The sequence below is a fragment of the Juglans regia genome, chromosome 7 (assembly GCF_001411555.2).
Source record: "Juglans regia cultivar Chandler chromosome 7, Walnut 2.0, whole genome shotgun sequence".
Taxonomy (NCBI): Eukaryota; Viridiplantae; Streptophyta; class Magnoliopsida; order Fagales; family Juglandaceae; genus Juglans; species Juglans regia.
The window spans coordinates 1,918,358-1,945,901 of NC_049907.1; the positions used below are offsets into that span (position 1 = coordinate 1,918,358).

At 35.7% G+C, this 27,544-nt stretch overlaps 2 protein-coding genes and 2 long non-coding RNA genes across 4 annotated transcripts; 3 read left to right on the plus strand and 1 right to left on the minus strand.

Annotated features, from left to right (window-relative positions):
- Nucleotides 1-1,169: 1,169 nt before the first annotated feature.
- On the plus strand, nucleotides 1,170-3,727 carry LOC108983931 (heat shock factor protein HSF24-like). Its single transcript, XM_018955722.2, has 2 exons — nucleotides 1,170-1,825; nucleotides 2,792-3,727. The coding sequence occupies exons 1-2, from the start codon at nucleotides 1,622-1,624 to the stop codon at nucleotides 3,419-3,421; spliced, it is 834 nt and encodes a 277-aa protein (XP_018811267.1). The 5' UTR covers nucleotides 1,170-1,621; the 3' UTR covers nucleotides 3,422-3,727.
- Nucleotides 3,728-6,071: 2,344 nt separating this feature from the next.
- LOC108983930 (red chlorophyll catabolite reductase-like) lies at nucleotides 6,072-8,574 on the plus strand. The gene is made up of 2 exons (XM_018955720.2): nucleotides 6,072-6,539; nucleotides 7,821-8,574. The coding sequence occupies exons 1-2, from the start codon at nucleotides 6,192-6,194 to the stop codon at nucleotides 8,451-8,453; spliced, it is 981 nt and encodes a 326-aa protein (XP_018811265.2). The 5' UTR covers nucleotides 6,072-6,191; the 3' UTR covers nucleotides 8,454-8,574.
- A 2,110-nt stretch (nucleotides 8,575-10,684) lies between these two features.
- On the plus strand, nucleotides 10,685-16,234 carry LOC108983928. Its single transcript, XR_004801972.1, has 3 exons — nucleotides 10,685-10,947; nucleotides 11,911-11,992; nucleotides 14,372-16,234. It is a non-coding gene; the product is annotated as an uncharacterized LOC108983928 (long non-coding RNA).
- A 3,370-nt stretch (nucleotides 16,235-19,604) lies between these two features.
- LOC108983927 lies at nucleotides 19,605-20,520 on the minus strand. The gene is made up of 2 exons (XR_001994945.2): nucleotides 20,071-20,520; nucleotides 19,605-19,949 (listed from the first exon to the last, which is right to left on the minus strand). It is a non-coding gene; the product is annotated as an uncharacterized LOC108983927 (long non-coding RNA).
- Between the last annotated feature and the right edge of the window lie 7,024 nt (nucleotides 20,521-27,544).

Sequence of the window (27,544 nt, forward strand, 5' to 3'; positions counted from 1 at the left end):
TCAACTCATCATTACAACTTTTTCAAATCTCAACATAAAATATAATAAATAATTCAATTTTTTCAAATCCTAAAATAATAATAATATTAAATAATAATATTCTAATAATATTTTATTATCTCAACTCAACTCAACTCAACTCACTTCAACATCCAAACTCATCCTTAGACTTCATTTAGTCAGACATATGAGATAATGAGTATGAGATGAGAAATCAGTAAATAATAGTGATATAATATGTGAATAATAATGAAATTATTTGAGTTAAGATATTTTATAAGATTTTGAAAAATGAGAGAAAAAGTTGAATAAAAATACTAAGTTAAAATAGGCTCCGTTTGGATTGGAAACTCACATCAACTCATTTCGTCTTATCATTATAACTTTCTTAAATTTCTACATAAAATATAATAAATAATTTAATTTTTTCAAATCTTAAAATAATAATAACATTAAAAATAATATTTTATTTAACTTATGTAAAAATATCTCAACTCATATTTAAATCCAAATAGAACCTACAATTTTGAGTCCTAATTTTATAATTTTATTCTCTCTTTAAATTGATAAACTAGAGGTTGAAGTACAATTTGGTTTTGACTTTTTTTTTTTTTCATCTCAAATTACACAGTAAAAATCGGGTCGAGGAAAATAAAATATTAGAAAAAAAAAAGTTTGGGGTGGTGGGAAAGGGGGCAGCCAGCTTCGAGCTTGCGTCCGTAATAAGATCGATCCAAAGGGGGCTAAATTGTAGGGAGCTGTGGTGTCGGCTGAATGGGGCAGATTCATCTTCTGCAAGTGACGATGAAAAGAAGCAATTGAAGAAAATATGGAAGGTAGGTGGTAGGGTTTCTTCTTCTTTCTTCTTGGGGTGGTGTTTTGAAATCCACGCGTTTATAAGTACGTTCAATGCTCTGCGGTTGAAATGTATTAGAAGCTTCCACCGCCACCAGAGAGAAAAAGACCAAATAATAAATTCCACCAATCCCATTACCAAAACTTCCCTTTCTTTCTCATTCTCCCATCATCATTTTCGTCTGGGAAGAAAGGAAAAAAAGTTAAATGTATTTATTTATATAATAATAGCGTGTGGATTTACTCGTTCCGTTTTCTTTAGCTTTGAAAGACGACTAATAAACCACAGTGGGGTATCTTCTTTTTTTTATTGATGTTTCTCAAGATTTCTAGAACCCACGTACGTCTTTCTTCTCCGTGACGTCGTCTCTTTCCTTTTTTTTTTATATAAATGTGTAGCGTCCCAGAACTTTGAAGAGGAATACTATCCCTAGTCTTTCACAGGAAGTTATGGTATTTTTCTCTACTCATCAACCACGACAACCGGTTTCCGTGTTGACTAATGGAATCTGATCGGAGCAATAATCCGGTTCACTTTCGGTTCTTTCTCTCCGGTTTCTACTGCTGGGGCTGGGAATTCTTGACCGCTCTCTTGCTCTTCAGTTGCTGAAAAGAATTAACCGATCGATCGTTTCGTTTGATTTATTTTTTTTTTATTTTTTTCAGATTTGCTTGCTTTCTTTCTTTCTGTTAGATTAAAAATAAGGAGCATCAATTAGTTTGGGTGGTTGTTGACTCTCGTTGAGGGGGGACAAATCGGAGAGAAATGGCGCAAAGGTGTGTACCGGCGCCGTTCCTGACGAAGACGTATCAGTTGGTGGATGATCCAGAGACGGACGATGTGGTATCGTGGGGAGAAAGCGGCACCACTTTTGTGGTATGGAAGACTGCAGATTTCGCCAAGGATTTGCTGCCTAAATATTTCAAGCACAACAATTTCTCCAGCTTCGTCCGCCAGCTTAACACATACGTAAGTGTTCACAATCACATCCTCCTCCTAATTCCCGTCTCTACCATCACAAATTCCCCATTTATCAGATTCTCAACAATTCTTCTTTTCATTTTTCTTACTTTCATACTAATATTGCCCAGAATAAGATTTATTGCATCGATATCTCTGAATTTAAATAAAAAATTTAAAACACCAATCTTTCTATCTATTCAGTTTATAAACAAACATCGATTTATCTTCATGATTATGTTAATATGAGGTATTTTAATTTTCTGAAATCATATCCCGTCGAGGGTTCTGAAATATATTGTCAATTCACGCCCCTTGAGTAGGTATGTCGTGGGAGGATGAGAAGAAAGAGATTACTCCCAGAAGTTTCTAAGTAGTAGTAGGTTCACACTCGATTTGATAAGACGATCTTGTCCTTATTCTGCGTGCAAATAGGTTGGTTGTTGAGGGCCATATCAGTCCTTTGGTCTCTGGTACTGTACCATTGGAGGGTACAGCTAATCTGCCGGACCCCACTCCATATTCATGGAGAAATTTCTGGAAGGATTATTAAAACCGTAATAATATCCGTTTTTTTTTTTATTTCCGTTTCAGTTTTTTGAATTCAGATTAAATTTAATAATTATTTAATTTAATTAAAAATTATTTAAAGAGTAAAAAGAAGATAATTTTTATAAAATTAAATTTATTTTTAATTAAATTATATAATTAAATTTATTTATTTTTAAATTATGTAAGAATATTATGTTTTAAGACTTTTAGTTTAAATTTAAAAAATAAAAGGAAAAAGTAAAAATGGGTAATTTCGTACCGATTCGGAAGCTCCCACACGTGTATAATCTATTTATTTTGGATCTGTTTTTTCCCAATAAGACGGCTACTAAATTTACGTGCGAATTTCAAATTGATGCGACACCATAAATTATTAAATAAAAATAAAATGAATAATTAACTGATTCTTGAACGTTGATGCAGGGCTTCCGCAAGATCGTGCCGGATAAGTGGGAGTTCGCTAACGAGAATTTCAAGCGAGGGCAGAAGGAGCTCCTCTCTCAGATCCGACGTCGGAAGACCGTGAATTCAGCTCCGTCACTTGATCCTGCTGGGGTTAAATCCACCGGCGATGGTCCCTCTTCGGCGTCAAACTCTGGCGAGGACTTGGGGTCCTCCTCCACTTCTTCCCCGGATTCGAAGAACCCGGGGTCGTTGGAGACGACAACAACAGCACAGGTGACCGATTTATCCGGCGAGAACGAGAAACTGAGGAAGGACAACGAAATTCTGAGCTCGGAGCTGGCACTGATGAAGCAGCAGTGCGAGGAGTTGGTAGCGTTTCTGACTGGGTATTTGAAGGTGGGGCCCGATCAAATCAATGGCATAATGCGGCAAGGAATAAGTGGGTCCAGCCGCAATGGATTGGTTGATGGGATCAACGGAGTTGATTCCGACGAAGAAGATGATGACGAAAATAATAGGATTGAACAAAAGGAGGAGAGTTTGAAACTGTTCGGTGTTTGGTTGAAAGGAAATGGGAAAAAGAGGGGGCGGGATGAGAAAATTGGTTTTGGTAGGTCCGAAGCGAAGGAAATGAAGGTTTGTAATTAACGAAACAACGTACGTAGGGAGGGGGCGGGGTGCGTAGGATAAGGCCTGGTGCACCGCCTTCAGGCTAGCGTTGCTTGTTTTAAGCTAGACAAGTCTCGACGGCACATCTCTTTTTTCTTCATTCTATGTAATTAAGATAATTAAAATAATAGTTGTCGTGGAATATGGTTGAATGTTACTGCAGATTTCTTCTTGTAGCAAAGTTTGTAGTTTCTATGTATAAATAATTAATTGTAATCTCTGTAGTTTCTGAGTTACCGAACCATCAAGATATATATGTCAAGCTTTGTGGACTTTTGGCAAATAGTTTCAAACCATCTCGTGGAATCAGATAGGGTGATCTTTTATCATTATATCTATTTATTTTATGCTAAGAAGCTCTCACTTAGATGATAAATATGGCAGAAATGGCAAAACAGATCACAGGGATATCTATTGCTAGAGAAAAATTGCATATTAGTCATCTGTTATTTACAAATGATTATATGTTATTTTGTCAAGCAGCTGAGGTGGAATGGAGGAATGTGATGGAGATTGTTAATCAATATGAGAAAGTTTCAGGCCAGAGATTGAACAAAGATAAGTCCTCTCTATTTTTTAGTAAAAATACCAGAATTCCTTCCAAGAACTTGTTAATTAGAATAGCAGGGATTAGAGTTACAAACTCTCAGGAAAAATATCTTGGCCTTCTAGCTTTGATAGGCAGATCAAGAAGTAAAGAGTTTAAGGCTATTCTAGATAGAGTTAGTGCTAAGCTTAGTAACTAGAAGCATAATTTCTTATCACAAGCAAGGAGAGAGGTTTTATTAAAACCTGTCATTCAAGCTATTCCCACTTACTCAATGAGAGTTTTTAAGCTTCCCAAATCCTTATTGAAGCAACTAAATGGCATGATGAGAGGCTACTGGTGGGGTCAAGTAAACCAAGAAAAAAAAATGAATTGGATGAGTTGGCCACATATGGGTAAATCTAAAGAGGAAGGTGGTCTCGGTTTTAGAGATTTTGAAAATTTTAACCTTGCATTGTTAGCAAAGCAAGGTGAGAGAATTCTGTTATATCCTAATTCCTTATCGTCAAGAGTATTGAAGCTTAAATATTTTTCCAAATATGATTTCTTTAAAGCAAAAATTGGTAGCAATCCTTCCTACATTCGAAGAAGTAGCTTTTACAACAAGGACTTCATTGGAGAATAGGCAATGGGCAATTAGTGAGAATTTGGTTTGATCCTTGGTTGCCTCAACCAACAACTTTCAAACCGGCATTAACTCACTGGGGGAAGATGCTAAAGTGGAGATTTTGATAATGCCAGGTGGTAAGGAATGGAATCTTCCTTTAATTCAAGCAATTTTTTGCAACAAGGAAGTTAATCTTATTAAGTAATTACCAATCAGTCAAAATAATCAACAAGATCAAATGATATGTAGGAATAGTTCTAATGGTTGGTTCACTGTGAGAAGTGTTTATCATTTACAAGGGGAGTTGTAGCAAAGGGAAAAAGGCCAAAATTCATTCTACAATTACCAAAGAAATCAGAAATGGACCAGATTTTGGAAATTTCTTTTACCTCCTACAGTAAAGAACTTTCTTTGGAGAGCTTGTAGAAACATATTGCCCATTAAGAGCAATCTGTACAAGAGGAAAGCTGTGGATAATCCCTTTTGTCCAATGTGTACTCGAGAGCCAGAAACTGTTGAGCATATATTGTGGGAGTGTGTATCAGCTAATGATGTTTTGAGTCTTCTACCTAGAAAATTACAGAAATGCAAGTGTTTCTACAAAAGTTTTCTAGAGTTATTAGAAGACCTTTCCATCAAATTAGATAAGCAAGAACTGATAGAATTAATTTTAACTTTTTGGAATCTCTAGTGGAGAAGAAATCAGTTTGTTTTTAGGAATATTTTGATAGATCCCCAGGCTGTTTTCAACAGAGTGAATCAAGTGCTGATGGATTTATGTACAGATGATCCTAGTCAAGAACAACAAGTCAGTGCAGATTTTAGAAGATCAATGGTTTGGGTTTGTCCTCCTCAAGGTTTTTGTAAAATTAACTGGGATGTGGCTATGGATAGTAAGCAGTGTAAAAGAGGAATAGGGGTAGCTGTTAGAGATGAAACTGGTAGTTTTTTGGTAACCTTGAGGAAAAAACTTGACTTTATGCCTGATCCTAAGCTTGCAGAAGCCAAAGCAGTAGGGATTGCAGTTCAATTTGGGCTTGATTTGGGAATGAAGAGGGTTATTCTTGAAGGAGACTCCAAAGTAGTTGTCAAAGAACTCAATCTTCAAAATCAAACTGGAAGCTATTTTGGCATAATCATACAAGATACTCAAGTTTTAACAGCAAAGTTAGAAACATGTATTATAAATCATGTTCACAGGGAGGGCAATTCTACTGCCCATAATCTTGCTAAGGCTGCTTTACATGTTTTTGATTACTTAGTAGACAAGGAGGAAACTCCATTGTTTAATCAGATGTTGTAACTCTTTTGTCTTCAATGAAGGAAGTTGGTTTCAAAAAAAAAAAAAAATCAAAGAAGCATTAAAATTATATTATTTTTTTTATAACTATTTTACAATTACTTATTTAAAATTAATTAATATAATTTTATCATGAGATATATCGTTAAACAAATCACACAATCTAAACTACAAAAGTAATTTCTGTTCCTTCTAGCATTCGAGGCAAAAAATTGTGGATAAGGACTTTGTGGCGTATTGTATTACCAGAAAGGAAGACTATCATATGCGTCGGACTTGGAGAGAGAATTTCTGAATGGCTTTTACTTTTCCACCGCCACCACATGTTGTTCCCCTGAGGTTATCAAGAGCAGGTCCTCCCTGTCCTTGCCTATCATCTTCTTCTTTTTCTGCCTTTCCAACACCACCACCATTAATACTGTCTCGTATGGAGCAACAGACAAGAGCGTCGAAACTTATGGAGTTCCCGCACCTATTAGCCCCACACAGAGACACGATGTTGGGCCTCATCTCGGCCATAGAGTCTCGCCTCGGCAACCATCTTCTTCCCTCTTCTGTCCCCTCCGATGTTGAATACTACCAGAATGAAAGTGGTACTTCTCAGGGCACTCTTTCAATTAGATGCGGCGTCGACACCTCTCCTGTACTCTCTCTCCCTCTCTGATCTCTTTCATCCACACAAAATATATGTCTGTAGTTGTTACATACGGCACAAATCTGCCATTTTACTCTTGTTTTGTTGCATTTTACTACATGACTAGATAAATTAAACATCTTCCTGGGATCTTAACCTTGTAAAGTTAAGCTTAGGGCTTATATATCCCCAAAAGTGTCAATTTTTCCGTATTCTTGGGTAATTGGCAAGCCATGGATGATGTGTTGCTCCCAATAATTGTTCATATTATCATATGCAGGTACTTAATTTTAACTACCTTCTACATCTCCACAACTTAATTTTGCTTTAATTTTTCTCATTTTATACCATTTATGATATGATTTTTTTTTTGGATTTTTTTTGCTAATTAGATCCAGAAGGATTTGCCTTTACTAGTTCTGTTAGTTTTTGGGGCTTGGGGACCACGGGTTTGACAATGGAAAACGAAAATATCTAATTATTTTGTGTGGCTTTTATTCTCTTTGGGGTGCATGCATGTCGTATTGCTTCATTTGTACATTTATCTAAAAATTATACTTCCGGTTCTCCTTTCATCAGATTAATATATATATATATATATATATATAAATATTGTATGTATGTATGCATGTTCTTAGATTTCCAGAGTAATGGTTCCTGCAAGCTAGAATATCAGGAACTCTTCAGATAAATTGGCAATGCTAGCTGAATGAATAGATAAGGCCCATAAGGGAAAAACAAGGACAAAACTGAATGATCTAGAATTGACTGCCACGTCTGTCGTGTCCCTCTCAAATTTACTTGACTTGGTGGCAATATTGGTATATATAATATAATTGGGATATGCCATGGCTGAACCCTGAAATTAAACGTGTAAAACTGCAATTCCCTTTTCCTTGTCACCTTTTGAAATGACCCTTGAGGCCTAAAATGCAATATCCCACTTGGCCTATAAATAAATTTGACAAGAAAAATGAGTTTTAATAGAAGCAGACGAATATGATATTTCGGTCATTTCACATTATGTTGAAAAATTTTTAAACTTTAGTGCTTATGTGTTGGATAGAGGAGTATCACATCATAACATGTCATATTATTATGACATTTTTAATTGGATATACATACTTCTAAAGTGTGCGTGTATATTATATGCTCACGAAGAAGATCATGTATTTTGCTTTTCTTCTGAAAATATTATGATTGCTTGGACTTTACACACATATATATATATATCTGCCATAAGGAGTTGTGAACAAGATCTCTTTTATAATGCATGGTTTGATCCGGCAGATTGATTTCATATTGGCAAGTTGGCTACACTTGGAGCAACCGTCCGGTGGTGGTGCCTTGGAGATAACCAACATCGCCGGCTACCTCAAATCATCAACAGACATTCCCCACTTCCAATTCGAACTTGTGCAATGCAGCCCCACCTTTCTCATCCTCTTCCTCGACTTAATCCCTCGCAAGGACACTGTTCTTCATCCCGACTACCTCAAAACCTTCTACGAAGATACCCAACTCGAAGCATGCAGGCAACGATTGGCTCGACTCCCCGAAGTGCAACCCTACTTCTCGTCGTCCCTCTACTTCCGTCGCGTCGTATCGTCCACCGGAATCTTGGTTGGCATAAAATGTGAGGATGGAACCGGAACAGGAACAGAACGTGTGGAAGAAATCATAGGGGAACATGTCGGTCCCATTGCGAACGAGGTTATGGGAATTTGGGTGGATATGTGTGTTGATGGTGGGGGTAGAGAGGTTTCGGAGATAGAACAGAGAGCAGAGCTGGAGAAGAGGGACATGCTAATAAAGAGAAAGGCGATAGAGATGGACTTGAGCTCTAGCATGCCTAAGCAGTTCGGGCATGAAGTGGCAGACCGAGTCTTGCGAGTTATAAAAAGTGCCTACAATATTACATGATCGATCGATGCATATTTGTTTCGAGGGTCTCAGCTCAGATGTGTAATTGATTTCTCATCGAACCAAATAAATTATAGATAAATAATGAAAGAGTAGATGAGAATGCTTTAATTTGGCTGTACTTGCTGTCTTTGATCGATTTGTATTTTTTGCAAGATGAAAGCAAATATAATATTCGCCAAAACATGCATTAGACCGGCATAAACACACACCTGTATCTCTTTTTTAACTTAAAAGTGGCTATAAATGTGAATAGTAATAAACAGAATTACAATAATAAACAGTGCTCAACCGTGCTAATGAACATGCTGCAGTAATAAACAGTGCCGAACAATGCTACAGTAATGTGCAGTGCTCGTGAACAGTAAGAAACAGTATTAAACAATAAAATAAATGATATAGTTTTGTTAAATATTTTTAAGAGAGTAAAATTATATAAATAATTAGAGTATTTAATATAATTTAAATCTCATAATATTTTTAATTAACTAAAATTATTTAGATAAAATGATTTTCTACCATTATAATATTTTTAGAGTTTTCAAAATAGAAAAGATTTATTTTAATGATGAAAAAATGTGAGCAATATAGAAATAAAAGATTATGTATTTTTTCAGTACTCCCTGGATCATTGAGTATTGTGGTTAAATTCAACACAACTTATGTATTTTGTTAAGAAAACTATTGTTAATATATCCAAAATCTTTTAATTTTCATATTACTCATATTACTGTAACGTTTTGTTATCATTATGATACTTGTTAAAATTTATTTTCCTGCTCCTGTGCATTAAATTATTAACTAATTAATTTTATTTAAAAAAATATTATTTTTACACATCATATTATATTTTTGGACACATCATTTTCAATTAGCTAGACAAATGGGCAAACGTGCTTTGCACGTTATATAACTGCTAGTATATATATATATATATATTTTAGAAATGCTATATACAACCGCACAAGGGAATTCCTGCGGCATCGTCTCCCACGTGGGAAATAAAAACGGCGTCGTTTTATTTTTGCTTCATTTTCTTTCGTTCCCCCCCTTTCCCATTCGATTTGGCTTACAGGAGGAGCCAACATGCGATATGGGGCAAAACTCCACCACTCACTGAGAGCGAAGGAACTGCGATAGGGCTGCGTGCGGTGGACGATGGTGCTTGCGATGGAGGAGCACTGAGAGGGAGAGAGAGAGAGAGAGTGATTAGAGAGAGAGAGCACTACGTGAAGGAGAGAGACGTAGAGCGATAGTGGGGGTGTTCGACGTGGGCTTACCTAGAGGGAAGGAGGCGTGCAGGGGCACTCGGGTGGAGCTGGGCAGTTGAGGTGAATTCTCCGGTGAGTTGGACTTCACCGTGCCGAGGCTGGTGGCACCTAACGGAATCGGGAGCTTGGTGCAAGGTGGCAACAGTATGGAGGAGCCAAGTCACGACTTGGTTGCTGGAGCCCCTGAACGTGGGTTGCTGAACTCCACATAGGGGCGATGATGACCTTGAGTTGGTACAGCGGCTCAAAGGCGATTTTTACATGGGTTGAAGAGTGGTTTCTATGGTTTTTGGCTTCCAATGATGCAAAGTCGTGAGACGTGGGTTTTCGTGGTGGGAGATGATGTCATGGTGGGGACGGGTGGGTCTAGGCGAAGGGGAGAAGGGAAATGGCGGGTAAGATGATGAATTATTCGGATATAATGCATGAATTTTCGGAGGAGCACGAGGATGAAGAAGGGGAAGAGGAAGAAAGAGAGAGTGAAGAAGAAGAAAATGAAAGACTAAAGAAAGAGAGTAGGATCTCTTTTGTCTTTGAGCTCGTGGCAAACGACGACGTTCCAATAACGCCACATTGGATATGATGCCGTGGGGGTTTCCCTACGCAGTTGTATATAACTTTTTTGTATATATTTAGAGTTGTGTCTGTCAGTGTAGCACGAGATGTTGCCGATAAGGTCAGATGATTTTTCTTTTCATAGGTTTTTTTATACTTTTAAATATTTAAAAAAAATACAATATTATTAAAAAAATACTTATTAAGTAAAAAAAAAAAAAAAATCAATCGGTAGCCACCAGCTTTTGTCGGTGGATGATGTATTATCCATATATTTATTGATCACGTAGAATCACATTCTACAATTTTGACATATACAGTTATGTTACGCACACTCGCTGTGCATAATCGTGGTGCAATCGACTGACATGGCGCAATGCCTTGTCAGCCGATTTAATTAAAAAAGTGATGAAAATAAAAATAGAAAACAGGAAGAGAAATACGCAGATGCAGAGCTCTCTTCATCTACATGGGTGGAGGAGCTTGAGCTTCTCTTCATCTTCGTACCAGCTGAGCCAAGATTCGTCTTCGTAACTGAACTTTGTGGAGCTTGTCGTTGGTGGGTTCTTCCACATTTAAGCCAAGAAAATTTTGGAACAGATCTGTGCATAATCAATCTGCTGCATTTCCTCTCTCTCTCTCTCTCTCTCTCTCTCTCTCTCCGTCGGGTAAAAATTTTCTTTACTTCTGATGTTTGGATCTGTTCATTAACGTTGGCAGGTTGCTTCATTGCTGTGAATATAATCGATCTGAATTTTGTTGGGAGTTCGGGCAATCATTGTTTTGATTTTGCGTATTTTGCATGCTTTTGTTGCTAAAGTTTGCCTGCTTTTCTTAGATGCTAATTGCAATGGCTGCTATCTTTTTGGCTGAAAATTTGCCTGCTTTTGTAGCTAAAGTTTCCTGGGAGTTCCTGCTTTTGACTGAAAGAAATAATACTTGTTATCTTTTTAATATTCTTTTATGCGGTGTCAAATAGTTGAAAATTATTTAAGAGGATGATGATAAAAAAGAAAATGGATTAGTATTTAAGATATATAATATTTTATACGGACCAGAGTATGATTGTTGGTAGTCAAACCAAAAGGGCTGATCCAGGTTGTTTAATACTGGAAGAAAAAGAAAATGGAGTGCAACATTTTAAGTTGTTCAAACATCTATTCACTGATCCGTGTGGAAAATGCAGAGATAGGGATGTGTATGGAAGACAGATCATATCTATCCAATGCTAGTTGCAAGTGCTCATTTCAAATAGATTTTCTTAACAGAGTAGAAGTCTCTTTTGCCATTCCAAACATTTTTTCTTAATTTTAAAAGCTAATTTAATATCCTCGATTATGAAGTTTCATATGCTCCTATATATATATATATATATATATATAATCCCTGTAATATTTTATCTCATATATATTAATTAATATGATCACTTCTTCATGAAAAATAATGCATAAACGATCTAAAATATTTCTTCTTGCCATGCTTAGTTTCTGTATGCAAATGCTTCATTAATCTAGCTATATATAGGTAGACTGAAATATTGCATTATTGATCATTTTGGAAATTGTCTTTACCAAATGCAAAATCATTTGGATAACTCATTCAGTTGGTTGTTGTATTGTTTGTATATATAGCTCTTATTGGGATTGTCACCATGGGAAAAGTGGAAGAACACACATCTGCCCCAACACCATCTAGCTCAAATCCACAACCCAGGTATGTTATATTATTTAAGAAATTTGTTGGAATGTGATTGCCAAGATATTTTGATTAAAATACCTGTTTAAAGTGAGTAAGTTGGAGGCTGATTAGTTGTATAAATGTGATTAAATGTCATATTATAAGAAAATGGACCTTGTCTCATGGGTTGTAAGTTTAGGAGTTATATTTCACTATTTGATTACCTTTTTCATGGGCTAACAAATGGTTTAAACATGTAACATTGTTTTGTTAGGGTTTTGATAGAGTCATGGAATCATTCAAGGTTAATTTCTGCAACTAGGGTTGCAGGGAATGGGTTTTCTTCACCCTTTCTGAATGTTGTTGGTTGCTGCGATGTTTAGCATGAATCTGTCTCTATATTTTCATTCACGATTTACTATTGGTTTTGAAAGGATCTCTTGTTCTTGACTTGTTGTAGATTCATGGCATAACAGGACCTTGAAATAATCAAGGATCCCTCAGCCTAAGAGTCTTGAAAAGAAAATAATGATTAGTACATTGAGGGAATTTTTCTTACTGGTGCTATAATCTGAGTATGAATGTTTGTTTGGGTTTAGTGTTAATATCTTGACTAGTTTGACACAAGTAGATGCACCCCATGACAAACAACTCGATGGTCGTGGAAACCCTAACCTTGTACCCCTAGTGTTTATTTTCTTAGCAAGTACATTCTCAATTCTTAAGCTTTAAAACAATTTTTTAGTGCTATTTGCTTTTGTTTATCAACCCACTTACTAGGAACTAAAAGTTATGTTAATTGGAATTAATGTTTCTAGAGTAATTACAATCCCTCACTTCTGATAACAAACTACAAATTCATCCCATATTTTGTCTAAATTCAGTGCACATAATCCATACTATTTTCTTAGTAAGTAACCCTAAAGTCACTAAACAAGAAACTCTACACACACACACACACTAGCAATAGCTAAACGGGCAAAGCACGTTTGCCATATTTGGCTTTTTTTTTTATTTTTTTTTATTTTTTTTATTTTTTTTTATGGAGTATCCACATTTGCCTCTTTGAAAGAAAAAATAAAGTGTGATTTCAAACATTAAAAATAGTCTAATGCATAAGAGCAAAATTACTGTTAATTCATATTCTTCATTTATTATGAGATTTGAATTATGTTGAAAATTCTAATTAATTAGATGGTTTTATTCTCTTAAAAATGTTTAGCAAAACTTCATCATTTATTTAATGATGAAAGATTAGTATTTTATAAATTAAAGTTGATTTTAAGTGTATGATATAATATTTATATTTGAATTATCTATTTTAAGTTAATTTAAATCAATGTTTAAACCTTCACCATTAGATTAAATTTGGAGATTCAAGATGGAGAGTTGAGATTTAAAACACCAAACCTAACCTTTTTCCCTCTCTCTCTCTCTCTCTCTCTCTCTCTCTCTCTCTCTCTCTCTCTCTCTCTCTCTCTCTCTCTCTCCCTACCTTCAGCCGCACGTCTTCCCCCTCTCTCACCCGATCTCCTCCCTCAAGCTGCCCAATGCCGCCATGCACCACCCTGCTGCGTAATCGACCACCTCACCGGCTTCCCCTCACGCCGGCGACCAAACACCACCGTCGAAGCCCTTGGCAGCTCATCCCTCAGCTGCACATGAGCAACCCGAAATGGGTATACGGGTTCTCCACCCTTTTGCCACCGCGGCTCAGCCCCAACTTTACCAAGCACCACCACCGAGTTACCCTCACGCCATGGAACCCACGACCTGTAGCTCCTCCCTAGCCCCACGCATGCAGCCCCTCTACACGCATGGGTTTCTCCTTGTAGCGTCACCGTTAGCCGCCCCCACGCCACCGCACCACCACTAGCAGCCTCCTTCTTCGCCAACGACCCCTCCACTTCCTCATTTCCTCCAGCCAAAGCCTCAGCTCCTCTCATGCACTCTCTCTTCACGGGATCTGTTGTGTGGTGATTTTGTGATCTATTGTATGGTGATTTTGTGATCTGTTGTGTGATGATTTTGCGAAGAATATTGTTGTGAGGATGTAGAGAGGGACATTATTGTGGTGGGTTCCATGGATGCCATGGTGATTGTGTGGTGATTTTGTGGAAGTAGAAAAGTGTAAAACAAGATTACTGTTCATTAACGTTCATTAGGCGATAGACACTTTTAAGTATAAGGAGATATATTCCTTTTTCTACTACGTTCCATTTGAACTTTTGCTTGATTGATTGTGTTGACAAAGTTGTCCCTGTAGAGATGACCTTGGAAGCTCCATTTGCATTTAAACTTGCTTTTATACTTGGAAGCATTAATTGGTGAGTATCAGAATGTGTTGAGTTGATGCTTATTTCCAGAATACATCAACCTCATGCTTGCTAATTATCATTATTGTTTTTATGTTAGGACATACCAATAACTTGTCAAAACTTCACAAATTACATGTACGGTTACATTGACCAGTGCCTGCGTGATCACCGCTTTTTGTGCTAAATCTAGATGGCAACCTATATCCAAGCAACATCCAGATGATGCAACTCTACTGCTATTTTTTTTATAAGCTTGCATTTTTTGTACTCCCATTACCCGATGAAAATTAGAAGCGTTTTTTTATTTTTTTGTTAGCAATGGAATTATTTGAAAATTTAATTGCAGATTTTTTGTACTTTAAGAAAAATGTTGGTTACCCATTTCAATATGGAATGGGACATTCGACTCCTCTCATCACTACAAGTGCAAGAGTCGATAAAGAGGTTACACACGATTGTAAGAAAACTGAAGCGTCACATACCTCATCTAGAGTTGTTGAAGAAAGTAAAGTGGATAGATCAGATTCTAGAAAAATCGACAATTGCAGTGCCGAGACATCTCAGATGGTACAAATGAATGTGGGTGATATGATTGAGGAGTCAAAGTCAGGGATTCAGTTTAAATTTTTTGAATAATTAATGAGTTATTATAAGCGATATGTGGATTTGGGGTGATGACATGAAAGAGTGAGAGAGGAGAGGATGAGAGTGTTAGATATGTCGCCCTTGGTTCTGCCCGTGGTGGGAAGGCCTAGAATAGGACGTTAAATGTCGCCAAACCACGTACGACAAGATAGACGGACTGTAAAGCAAAGATAATGGTCTTAAAAGTCGAGGGAATGTTTTGGTTGACAACAGTTCATAATACCCATAATCACAACCTAAATCCAAAGAATTTCGATTCTTTTGATATAATAAAGAAGTGAGTGAGTTCATAAAAAGAGTCCTACATATAAACGAATTCGCTGACATCCAAATGAATAAGAGCTTCGCCTCTCTTGTCGTTGGCATGGGTGGATTCTAAAACCTCCCATTTTCAAAAAAGGATTGTAGCAATTACATCGATAAGGCACGACATCTACAACGTGGGAAATGTGATGTTGGAGCGCTTCGAGAGTATTTTTGTAGGATGTAGTAAAAGAATGACAGATTTTTTGTACTGATAGATTTAGATGACGACGTGAGATTAAATAATGTTTTTTTGATAGATGTACGTAATAGGGCAGTTTACCAATATTTTGGTGATGTGGTAATATTTGACACCACATACCTGATGAATATAAATGAGATGCCATTTACACCCTTTGTTGGTATAAACCACCATGGACAGTCAATTCTTTTAGGAGCAGGGTTGATTTCCAGCGAGAATACAGAGACCTTTACATGGTTATTGTAGACCTGGTTGCAGTGTATGGATGGTATATCTTCAAAAACTATTATCACAGATCAAGACAACAATGAAAAATGTAATTGCTATTGTCTTTCCAAAAATCCGACATAGATTCTTCCTGTGGCATATACTAAAAGAAGTCACCAAGAAAATTGGTTCCTATGATGCCTACAAAAGCGGGCTGAAAAATCAGTTGATAAACTATATGTATGACACTCAAACTATTGAAGAGTTTGAGAGTTATTGGGAAGGGTTACTTAACACATACAACTTGTATGAGAATGCCTTGTTGCAAAACTTATACACTAAGCGTGGCCATTGGGTACCGGTGTTTCTAAAAGAGTTTTTTTTGGGCTGTAATGAGTACAACCCAACGAAGCAAGAGCACAAATGCTTTCTTTGATGGATATTTTCATGCAAGGACAAATTTGAAGGAGTTGATGAAGAAAGTTGAGAATGAGAATGAAAATGGTGCAGACTTCCACTTATTTAATGTCACAATTTCCTGCATATCTAGATCTCCAATTGAAAATAGATTTCAAGAGTTGTACACAAACGCTAAATTTAAGAAAGTTCAGCAGCAAGTCATGAGTATGCTTGATATAGATCTAGCTCTACTTAAAATGGATGGTATAATAAAAACTTATCTGGTAAAGGATGGAGTTCGTATTGAAGAGCTCACTAAGACAATTACACGTTCTGTAGACTTTAATGAGGACGACTACGATACAAAATATTCATGCGGGTTATTTCAGATGTGGGGGATACTTGTAGCCATATTCAAAGCCAATCAAATAAAATCATTGCTAGATAAGTACATTTTAGATCGATGAAGGAATGATATCAAAAGGAGATATACTTTAATCCGCAGTAGATATGACGTAGGGAATCATAGGCCAGATGCTAACAGATATTCACGTCTATTGAATATATAACCCATGTGGCGGGTTCCAATGAGCATAGTATGGATACAGCTCAAAAGTTATATGCAATGATTGACTTATATCACACCAATCAACAACCCCCATCTATGACTTGAACGAGTTCCAATTTTGGTTGTACGACAGTTGACACAACTATAGTCGAGAGCTCAAAACAAGTACTCAGTCCACTTGTCATGAGAATCCAGAATTCCAGGATGGAGAAAGACATGTTGAAGGTCAAAGCCAAGAAGAAGAAAGCAACTGCAAAGGGAAAATGTAAACAGGTGCACATTTTTAATAATTGTTACTCATAATATTAAATGTATACTTGTTTATATATATTTTATTAATAAAAATTGGCTTTGTTACTTGATTTTTAGCAAGTTGAAGGAGATACACCAGTCATGTACATGTGCATGAATTTATTTGGCCTATTAGAGATAGACATGCCCAATGTTGGACATGTGCAAGTATATTAACACGTATTGAACTTCGTTAATTTACAAAACAAGTGTAAAGGCATGCAAATATTAGTATATAATCCTTTTTACTTATATTTGATTTTTTGTTTGGCTATGGATGAAGTAATTGATAGGACATTGTGAACATGATTAGATGGATATTTGGATTTTTTTATTATTATCTTCAAACTGTGATAGATAGCTCAGTTTTTGACATTAGTGGAATGTAGGTTTGTGAAGTAGTGATTGAAACTCAAGAAAGTGTAATAATTTTTTTCACACTAGAATAGGTTTTTGATTATTTACATACAAACAGTACTATACATATCACATAACTCCTTAATTGAATATTATTTGTTAAATATGAAACTTGGGTTAGATGGATCACAACCGGTTCATCTTTGCTTGGATGGATCACAAACTTAATAGGTGTTAATTAGAGTGATGATATTATTCAATTTCATGTGAACCGTGAATACTTCAATGAAGGTATCATACAGGTTCAAGTATTCCAAGAAGAAAGGCCAAGAAGAAAGCAAAGGTTGTTGTAGTTGGAACTTTGTAATATGTAATTGGTTGACTGCAGATTTGAAGTCTGTTTTGGGGTAATGATTTTATAATATTATTATAAAGAGGTCATGATTTTATTCAATTGGGTACCGTCTTGCAGAACTTGTATTTTGTTCAGCTGTGAGTGCATGTGCACATCACATTGTTAAACCAATCATCTTCTCTCAAACAATTTGTACGTTTTATTTATTTTTTTCATTATATATACAAAAAAGTATGCCATATTCCCTTATACTATGTTCAAGGTTTTTGTTTTTGTTTTTCTTTGTAGTTTACTTTCTCAAATAATTTCATTGCCAATTTTGGGAAGGCATAGTAACGACAATAATAATATGCAAGTTTGAAAGGACATTGCTTTGACTAACTTAGACTAATAACTTAGATACTATGAAATAACCTTATACTATCAAATAACTTCTGATACAATCGCAAATCACTTAGATACTATCAAGTAACATGAAACAACAATGGTAATAGCCCAATAAACCAGAAGTAGTATGTGTGAACACCATATTTTAGCTTGTTGTAGAAGAAGCGCCAACTCCTTCTTCACAATCTCCTCGTTTCTATTGGATAGCACTATCTCTCTCTTCTCGATCTAATCTGCTCTCTTTCGGAATTGAAACTCACTCTTTCTTTCCTTAACAATTAATTTTTCTTTTCAAAAGTTCTTGCTCTATGTCTTGACAATCTGCCCACTTAAAATATTTGTGGTATGGTAATCCCTAACCATTTTATACATATAAGGAAAATGTTAGATGTACATAATATTGAGTGGGACTAGGAACACATATTAAACGTTTAACAAATGTTGTAGTTTCTTTTGTTTTGTAATTTGGATACCCTAACAAGGCTCGTCCAGGATTTTTTGCAGTATTTGAGTATCTCAGTATAGCTTCAATATCACAGAAGTACGTTTAACGAAAGATGAAGAAGACAATATTGATGATGATGATGATGATGATGATGGCATTCTAACCAAAACCAAATTCACAATACAATAATCTAAACAATAGAAACAAATATTTTACTCACATTCCAATAATCTAAACATAAGAAAAAAACCAAACAGATATTTTACAAAACAACGTTCACACCTAGACCCACATAGAAATTTACATGGCACAATTTGAGTCCATATCAATCCAACAAACTAAACACAAGAATCTAAATGTGACATTTACTCACAATCCTATAATCTAAACATTAAAAAAATTAAAAACAGAACAATACAAAAAGATTAAGAGTGAAGTCCTCAAAATTCAAGCTGAAGAAAGACCAGTTGCTGTACTCAAAGCCTATTTTGAATTTGAGAAATAACATATGTACTCAAGCTTTGATTTTAAAGTAGGAGATCACAAACCATAAGAGCATTTACTGTTTTTTACTTCAGATCATGTTACTTGAAGGAGTTAACACTAGTTGATTAAGCAGAAGTGGTGAAGCTGAATACTTGAGGAAAAGATGGTTGTTACATGAATTTGATTACAACAAATACCAACGAGCAACATACTACAATTTCTTCTTAGCAATTACTTATTAATAAAAATTCTACAACCAATTTACATACTTGATGATTTTAAACATATCAATAGCAAAATACCCATTGCTCATGGCCCTAAATGCCAATGCATCATTTAGGATAATATGGATCATTTGAGTTGGGATAGATTAAACTAAAAAGAGTCCAAAACTCATTCCACCAGTCATTGCAGCTTGATCCAATATGTAATGAAGATATGGGAATCAGGGAATAAGGGCAAGTTAACTTGCTACCCTCCTCCCTAATTCTATAGTCCCTTGAAATTTCAGTTATATAAATTGAATGTATGTGCATCAAAAATTAAAAGAGCAAAACAAACATCTTTATTCACTGCCCATTTTGACAACATAGTAGAGACATCTCTATAGGCCATGATATTATTGCTCATGGCCTTTATATGCAATGTATTAAGAGTTCTAAGAAACTGCATGCAGAAAATAGTATATATGGAATGTATTTTTTGTAAATTATACATATTAATAATACAACAAAAGAGCCAATCAAAGCGGATTCCAAAGGACAGAGCTACCATGTATTAAAGTCTACAGGGACCAATTAGGCAGAGGCTTTCCTTGCATTGATGAAAATTACAACCTCAACCAACACTCTATTAATTTAGCCTGCCAAAATGTGAGTCCATAATCAAGAATATAAAAAGAACAATCTAATAGTACCTAACTTGAATAAGAACATGCAAAAATTGGATTCTTCATTAAATTTGAAGACAGTATGGTGACAGTCCAAACCAGAAAAAACTGATTTACTTTAAAGATCTTGCACACTCAAACCTACAAATGAAACAATGAATCATTAAATGTGAGCTGTGCAACTTTTAAGAGTGGTCATATAAATCAGAGAGCTTACTAGATTAAAAATCATTACTTTTCAGAATTGTGTGAGAGAGCTTACCAAGCTTTCAGCTTCTCAGCCAATCATTTGTCCAGTGCCCATTTGCGATGAAGGAGAACGGGTCAGGAACGAGAAGGTCGAGATAAAGAGGAAGGGCTAGGTTAGGGTTAGGGTTACGGTTAGACTTAGGGTTGAAGGGGGAAAATTCAAAGATTCGAATTAATGAATCCATGCAGTCGAACATAGAGATCTCGAAGATTCGAATGAATTTGTGTAGCCGAACATTGGGTGAAAATCTCAACTGGGTAAATCGAAGAAATAGATGCAGTACAGAGAGAAAATGCAGGCCAATTAGTTGAAACAAATGCAGGAGATCAAGCCTTGGAGATGAGGGGAACATGAAAGGGAGAACTAGAGAAGGTTCGATTCGGAGAAGGAAGGAGAGAGAGAGAGGGAAAGCCTTGGGGAGAAGGAGATGGAAAACACACCGTTTGGCTTTTTTGAATGAAACAAACTGTTTCATTTGTTTCCACGTGGACGCCGATTGCGTCGTGGTCACCCCATCCGACTGCAAGACAAATGAAATTATTAATAGGACTATTAACAAGACGAATAAAATGGGCCAAGCCCACAAACTTCCGTCTTATGTTGACAAAACATCATCGCGTACTCTTGATCCAACCTCATGAAAAAACACATTTTCCCACAATGAGTGAAGCCATGGTGCGTTGTCCATAAGAAATTCCAAATATTTGAATTTCAGAGATTTAGAAATTCCCAACTCTAATAATGCTAAATTTTCTTGGCATTTCACTAATTCTAATTATATTATGAACTGGGTTTTGGCTTGTGATCGTTGGATTACGGCATTAATCTATTGGCTGATGCTTCATCATGTAGTACTGCTGAAATTTCCTTCAAATACGAAGAAATTTCCAAGAAAAATGCAAAGGAATCAGGATGATCATGTCATTAAAAGTAAAATAATGTTGAAATAATTTCCTTGAATTTATTTTTAATTACGCAATTTCCAATCATACAACTTTTTATAAGAGAAATGGTTTAGCTACAAAGAAATCTCACAAAAATCACCTAAAAATTGATGTAATTTGATATGGTACGTTAGATTGTAAATCTATTTTTATTAAAAAATATATCTAATTTATCGTATAATGTCATTTTAGTTTGTGGGTTTAATTTTATGGGATTTTTTTTTATAGCTATAGCATTTCTCTTTTTTGCGCATCTAGGAAAGACAAACCTAGAGGACATCATGTCATCATGGTTTAACTCTGCAGAAGATTAGGCAAGAGATTGAGTCAGGTATTATTAAAATGGCCTGTCACCATATTTGGCTTTGCTATATATTGATGCCAAGGAGCTGAATGTTGCCATGACGTATGCATTTCTTACCTGCTGGATGTATTAAAGCACTTTTAAGTTCATTGGCTTGGTTTTGAAATCATGAGCGAAATGGTAAATTACCCTACCCCAGTATGCTTCCTTGATGAACTTTTGATTGTGTCTGTATATCCGCCCTCATCTTGCTGCACGTACGTAACACCCAGTATTGATTTGAACCTTTTAACGTCACTTCAGATTGCTCAAATGAGGCTTATGTCGCTATTAAGGTTTAAGGGACTGGCTTGGAAACCTTTTGTAAGTCTGGTTGAGTATTTGCAATGTTTTGTACTGTCGCGAATACACAAAATATCGCTGCAAATATCTTCATATTATTACAAGCATGTTCAAAAATTGCCGTGAATAATATTTTTTGCGGCGATTAAATTCGTTGCAACTAATATACTCTTTTCTGCGATTAATTGTCGCTACAAAAGTACAATTGCGGTGACTTTTTTTTTTTGCTAGAAATAAGCTTATATGAAGAAAAATTTATTTCCGGCGAACATAATTCGCCGGAAATGATGTTTCAGAAAATAAAAAAAAAAATACACAAAACAGAACTGAATTTGTTGAAGCAATGCCTTCCTGAAGCTACAATTTGAATGCTACAATTTGCATATATTAAGGGCAGGTTTGGGGGGTGAGATGAGAATTTTGTATTTTGTTTTGAAGTTTAAAATATTATGTTTTAATATTATTATTGTTTTGGAATTTGAAAAATGTGTATTGAGATTTGAAAAAGTTGAATTGTTTATTATATTTTGTATGGAGATTTGAAAAATGTGTAATGATGAGATGAGATGATATGAGAATTTTGTGTTTTGTCTTGTGTTCCAAACCTGCCCTAAAAGCTCAATCTGAATTGAAATTGGGAAACACCTGCAACAATTTTAGATGGTAAGTTTTATTTTATAATAAAACATCCTTTTCAAATGCATGTAACCTATTACATATTAAAAACTAATTGCTTTATAGTATATGCTTAAGAATAAAAAAAACTAAAACCAAATGAATTCCACAAATCCAGATTGAACCAGCTCCTACTTCATTTATGGTCTAGTTTTATAGCCTAAATGTCCAAACAATAGTTATTGGAGTTCAGAAAAGACCAAAAATAACATATAGATTTTGGCAACTCACAAAGTTTCAGCAACTAAGCAAGATAATCATTCACACAAATTTCACCCAAGAACACAAAATTGTTGTGTGTGTATTCAATTTTTACTAGTAATTTCAATCCAACCCCAAAAAAAAAATCACATCCAACCTCTCAATCTTAAAGCACATGACCCCGCGCACATTTACTCGCCCATGTTTCCACATCTTCTCATTTGTTTGCTATTTGCTATACATCTTACCTTTCTTGTGCAAACCACACCAACACCCCCAACATTCATAGCCTCTTTCTATTAATAAGTTCTTGTTTGCAATCACAAATTGAATGACAGGTAATGTATGTATATATATAAATGGTTTTCTTTTCTGTTAATGTTTTCACCCTTTTGGTTTGGCTTTCAAGGGGAAAACAGATTAGCAGACACCAATTCATGAGGAATGCAAAAAACATTTTCACTCAAATGAATGTAAGTCATATCCATGACAATCTAACAGGTTAACAGCTATGTCCAAGCTTCCACCCATATCTATTTTAAATTCTCACCACAAACAAGAACCCAAGTTCATAATATTTTAACTAAAGTTAAGCACTTATGTATGTACAAACAAATGGTTAGGTGGATAACATGAGAAACAGTTAGAGGAAGGCACTTATGTTTGTACAGCTCGTGAAGAGACTGATGGAAAGCATAGTCTTCTCTCCAATGGCAGGTGCCAACATGGGCATGAAAAGCAGCTGCAAGATTCACAAGTTTTTAAGAGCAAACATATGATCATAAACGCAATAATAGAGAAATGAGTAGTATTGGAAGAAATAATGTAAAAAACAAAAGGATAGAAATGTAGTTGTTAAGAAAGAACCAAATATAAGGTGTTAAGAAAGAACCAAAGAACCACAAATAGCAGCAGCAAAAATAAAGGCATCAAACATGATAACAAAACACCCAAATAATGTGATAATAAAACCAAAAAAAGATTAAAGATAACAATAATAACAAGAATTAAAGAAGAAATAATCCTGCATCACATTAATATAAACTCATGCTTATAAACACTCTTAGAAATTCAATTTGAATTTGGAGGATGTGCAATCAAACAAACTACACCACATCAACCCATATTTACTTGCCTTGGAAGAATTCAAGGCAGCGGGAAGTAGAAGTTTTGCAATATTGGGCTTGTTGTAAAGAATGAAAGTACATTAATTATGCTAATTATTAATTAATGTACTTTCATTCTTTACAGCAAGCTGCCTAGCTATAATTATATATATATATATATATATATATCATGCATATATATATGAGCAAAAATGATATGATTTCCTATAACTTTTGGGGGATAATTAATGCAAGTTGCTGTGAAATTAAAACATATAAATCCCTATTCCATGACAATATGCAAATTTTTCAAACCTAATACGCTAAACTAAAGAAAAAACTGATGAATAGGACAATTGCAAAGTAAAATCTTCTCAAACCCAAAAAAAAATCTAAAAGCAAACAAAACCCTAGAGCTACTAGTATAACACTAGCATCATTCACACAAAAATTGAAACAAAATCCTAACTTCATGTTCATAACCCAAATCCATTAAAGAATTACCTCCATCACAAAGCACCTCACAACTCTAAGCCACCAACACAGACATCAAAGACACACAATAATCTTGTTTATTACGCACTCTTGCAGCACAAAATAGAGAGATGAGAGAGAGAGAGAGACGGTGGAGGAGAGATAACCTACCGACGAGGACGAAGAGCATAGTGGTTGTGGTGGTGGAGCAAGACCGAGGAGGTCTAGAGGTCACGGAGCAGAACAACTCCATCCCGTCTACGCTGTGTACTCACACAAAGACTTTAGAGAGAGAAACAGAGAGAGGGAAAGATGCGGACATCGTGAGAGAGAGAAAGAAAGAGACAGAGAGAGAGATCGGAGAGGAAGACAGAGAGAGGAAGAGAGCCGTCGGGGGGATTTTGCGAAACAGGGGAGAAATCAGAGAGGGAGATATCGAGTGGGAGGGAAAAATGAAGGAGGCCGCAGGCTCCAATTCCTTTTAATTTTGAACATTACCTTTTAAGGCGATTTAATGTCGCCGTAAAATACCTTTCATCTTTTGCAACGATTTTTTAAAGTTAAAAAATCGCTACAAAAAGTAACTTTCACAATTCCGTTGAACAATAAACCGCTGCAAAAAGTTTTTTACTTTTTGCGGCAAATACTTCCGTTGTAAAAAGTAAAAATCACGGGAAATGACCAATTTAGTATTTGCGCGAACTTTTTCGTCGCAAAAAATAAAAAAATCGCTAGAAAAGACCATTTTATAAACTCAATAAAAAAAGATTGCGACGATGTAGAAATCGCCGCAATTAAAGCCTTTTTGCAGAGATTTTATTTCCAACAGACATAAATTCGCCGCAAAAAGCCTTATTTCTTGTAGTGTGGCAATTATGTTGGTAAAAAAAAGGACTGCAAAAGAGACAATAGTGAGAGAAAAGTTTGTGTCAATGCGCGTTATAATGTTGTTTTCCTTAAGATAATATTCACTCCTACTAATAACTGTATACACGCGGGTTACAAGTAAATTTACCTCCAAGATACAATAAAGTCCAGAACAAGTCTGTTTGTTTAACTGTGTTATGCACACACGAAATTAGACCTCGAATACTCTCATATTTTGCTATTCAATCAAGAAATTAGAAATCTGTTCTTTCGATAACAAACAAATTCTAACAAGTTTTGAAGAAGTGAAAATTTTGAAAGAGAGAGAGAATTCGAAATTCTATTATGGGATCCTCAAATGGCAGGCCAATGAGTTTATTTATAGATGACTAAAAGTTGTGAATGAAAAGTTATTGAAAACTATTCGGAATTAATATATATATTGTGTTTGTTGCCATATGAGTCAACAATTGGACCAAGTCCAACGGTTGCCTTGTTTCTTCTTCAACTGGTTGGCACCAGTTCGAACCACGAAAGGCGCACTTTGTGGCTTTCATTTTTTCAATGCATTGCAGCACTTCGCTATTGTGCCCCCAATATGTTCCTCATGCGTTGGCTTCAAGCAGCATGTCCCTTATGCCCCAGCGTGCAAGCACACCCTTCGATGGCCTCAGTTGCCGCACAATAAATATAAATAAAAGTCATCTTGATCATGGGGGTGAACCGAACCTCAGCCCTTTGGGCAAATCTAGAGCTTCAATACCACTAATAAACACATAATACTATAAGCCTCGTACACTTCTCATAACTTTTATCTGTCCAAAATAATTCACAACTTCTAAAATCAACCCAAAAATATTATTAATAAATATAATATATAATTAATTATTTTGAAAATATTTTCGACAAATTTGTGTTCACGGATAGTTTTTGTGTCATATCGTTTCATGAGTATTAGATTATATGGATTAATATAAATCTGAATCGATTAATTAAATGAATTAGATTGATCTTAAAATTCGATCCAACCTCTTTAATTAATAGTTTTATATATAGTGACACAACGCTACTCAGTCAACCCATTTAATAATTAACTTTTTTTTCCTTAATTTTTGGATTATATTTTCAAGATGTTTTAATATATAATCAAGATGATGGGGAGTTGCCTTTGGGTTTTTCTGCTCCTATTGGTTGTTGTTCTAATAACCATGTTAAGGTTATGGGTTTGCTTTATGGTTTGAGACATGCTAGGCTTATGGGTTTTGATACTATTGATATTGAAATGGATTTAAAATTGATTATTGACTGGATTGGAAATCGAAGGTGTGGATTGCGGTATCTAGAAGACTTCTGGAAAGAAATCATGAGCTTTCTTGGTTAGGTTTGTTTCACTTGTAGACACATCTATCGGAAGTATAATGCGGTTGCTGACATTCTGGTTAAATCTGGTGCTAAAGGCTGGAGTAATCTTATTTATTCTTCTGCGTTGGATCTTACACGGACGGCCAGAGGTTTCCTAAGATTTGATGAGGGCGGTTTGCCATATTTGAGAAGGAAATAAGTGCAGGTTATTTTCGTGATTTGTCTTTCTTTAGGTTTAGTCTTTTTTATTAAGGGTTTGTATTTGTAATTGAATTTGTTCTTTGGTTTATTTCTAGGGAATCTTACATGCTTGAGTTTGGCTTTTTTATTTATAACTTCCAAGTATCAGGTTGTAATCATGGTATTCATCAGTTATAAGTAAGAGCTTATCAATAAAATTATGGTTTCGTCTTCTTCTTAAAAAAAAAGTGAAGAGAAAAAAAAAATCGAGAGAAGGTATTCTTGTTTCGAATCATGGCTTGGTGGCCTAATGCTGCTAGCAACAGGTGCTATACAAAGGCGGATGCCATATCTAAAAGCCCAAGTTTAGTCGGTCTCTAATCGCACGATGAAAGTTTTGGGTATCTGATCAGACTGGGTCATGGAATGGGAAACAGTAAAGATGAGAGCTTTAGCCAGACTGGAAGTGCATAAATGGAACAAATAAAAAACGAGGGAGGCAGTCAAGTTGGCAAACTGTCTGATGAAACCCACTAGGTAAGGTAAGCCTGGAGGAACGCGTACGTTCACGCTTGGTTTTGCCACCTACGGTTTGGACTTTTCTGTGATTTTGACACTTTGGACATGCACTCATATCTATAATAGCTCAGCCGTTGCGTCATCCTCCCAAAGAGTTTGGGGACAGCCGTTAATTACAAAAAGCCAAGCTGCCCCCCACCACAAATATCTTATCTACACTTCACAACATGTCCTTGTCATCCCCATCCACCATGGCAACAGCTCATGTTCACTTTTTAGTTTGGGCGGCATGGCAGCTTTAGCTGCGGCGATTCGCCTTTGCCTCCGCGGTCTGACTTGGTCTTTCTCATCTCAAAGTCAACTCATTCTCTCCTCTGAGTACGATTTTATAAACAACTGCCACAGATTTGGGCGACCAACTGATTGATGTGCTCAAGATAATGCTCGAAAAAGCCCCGTATGAAGTAATTAAATATGGGACGTTGCTACGTCCATGTTTCTTCTTGTGGACA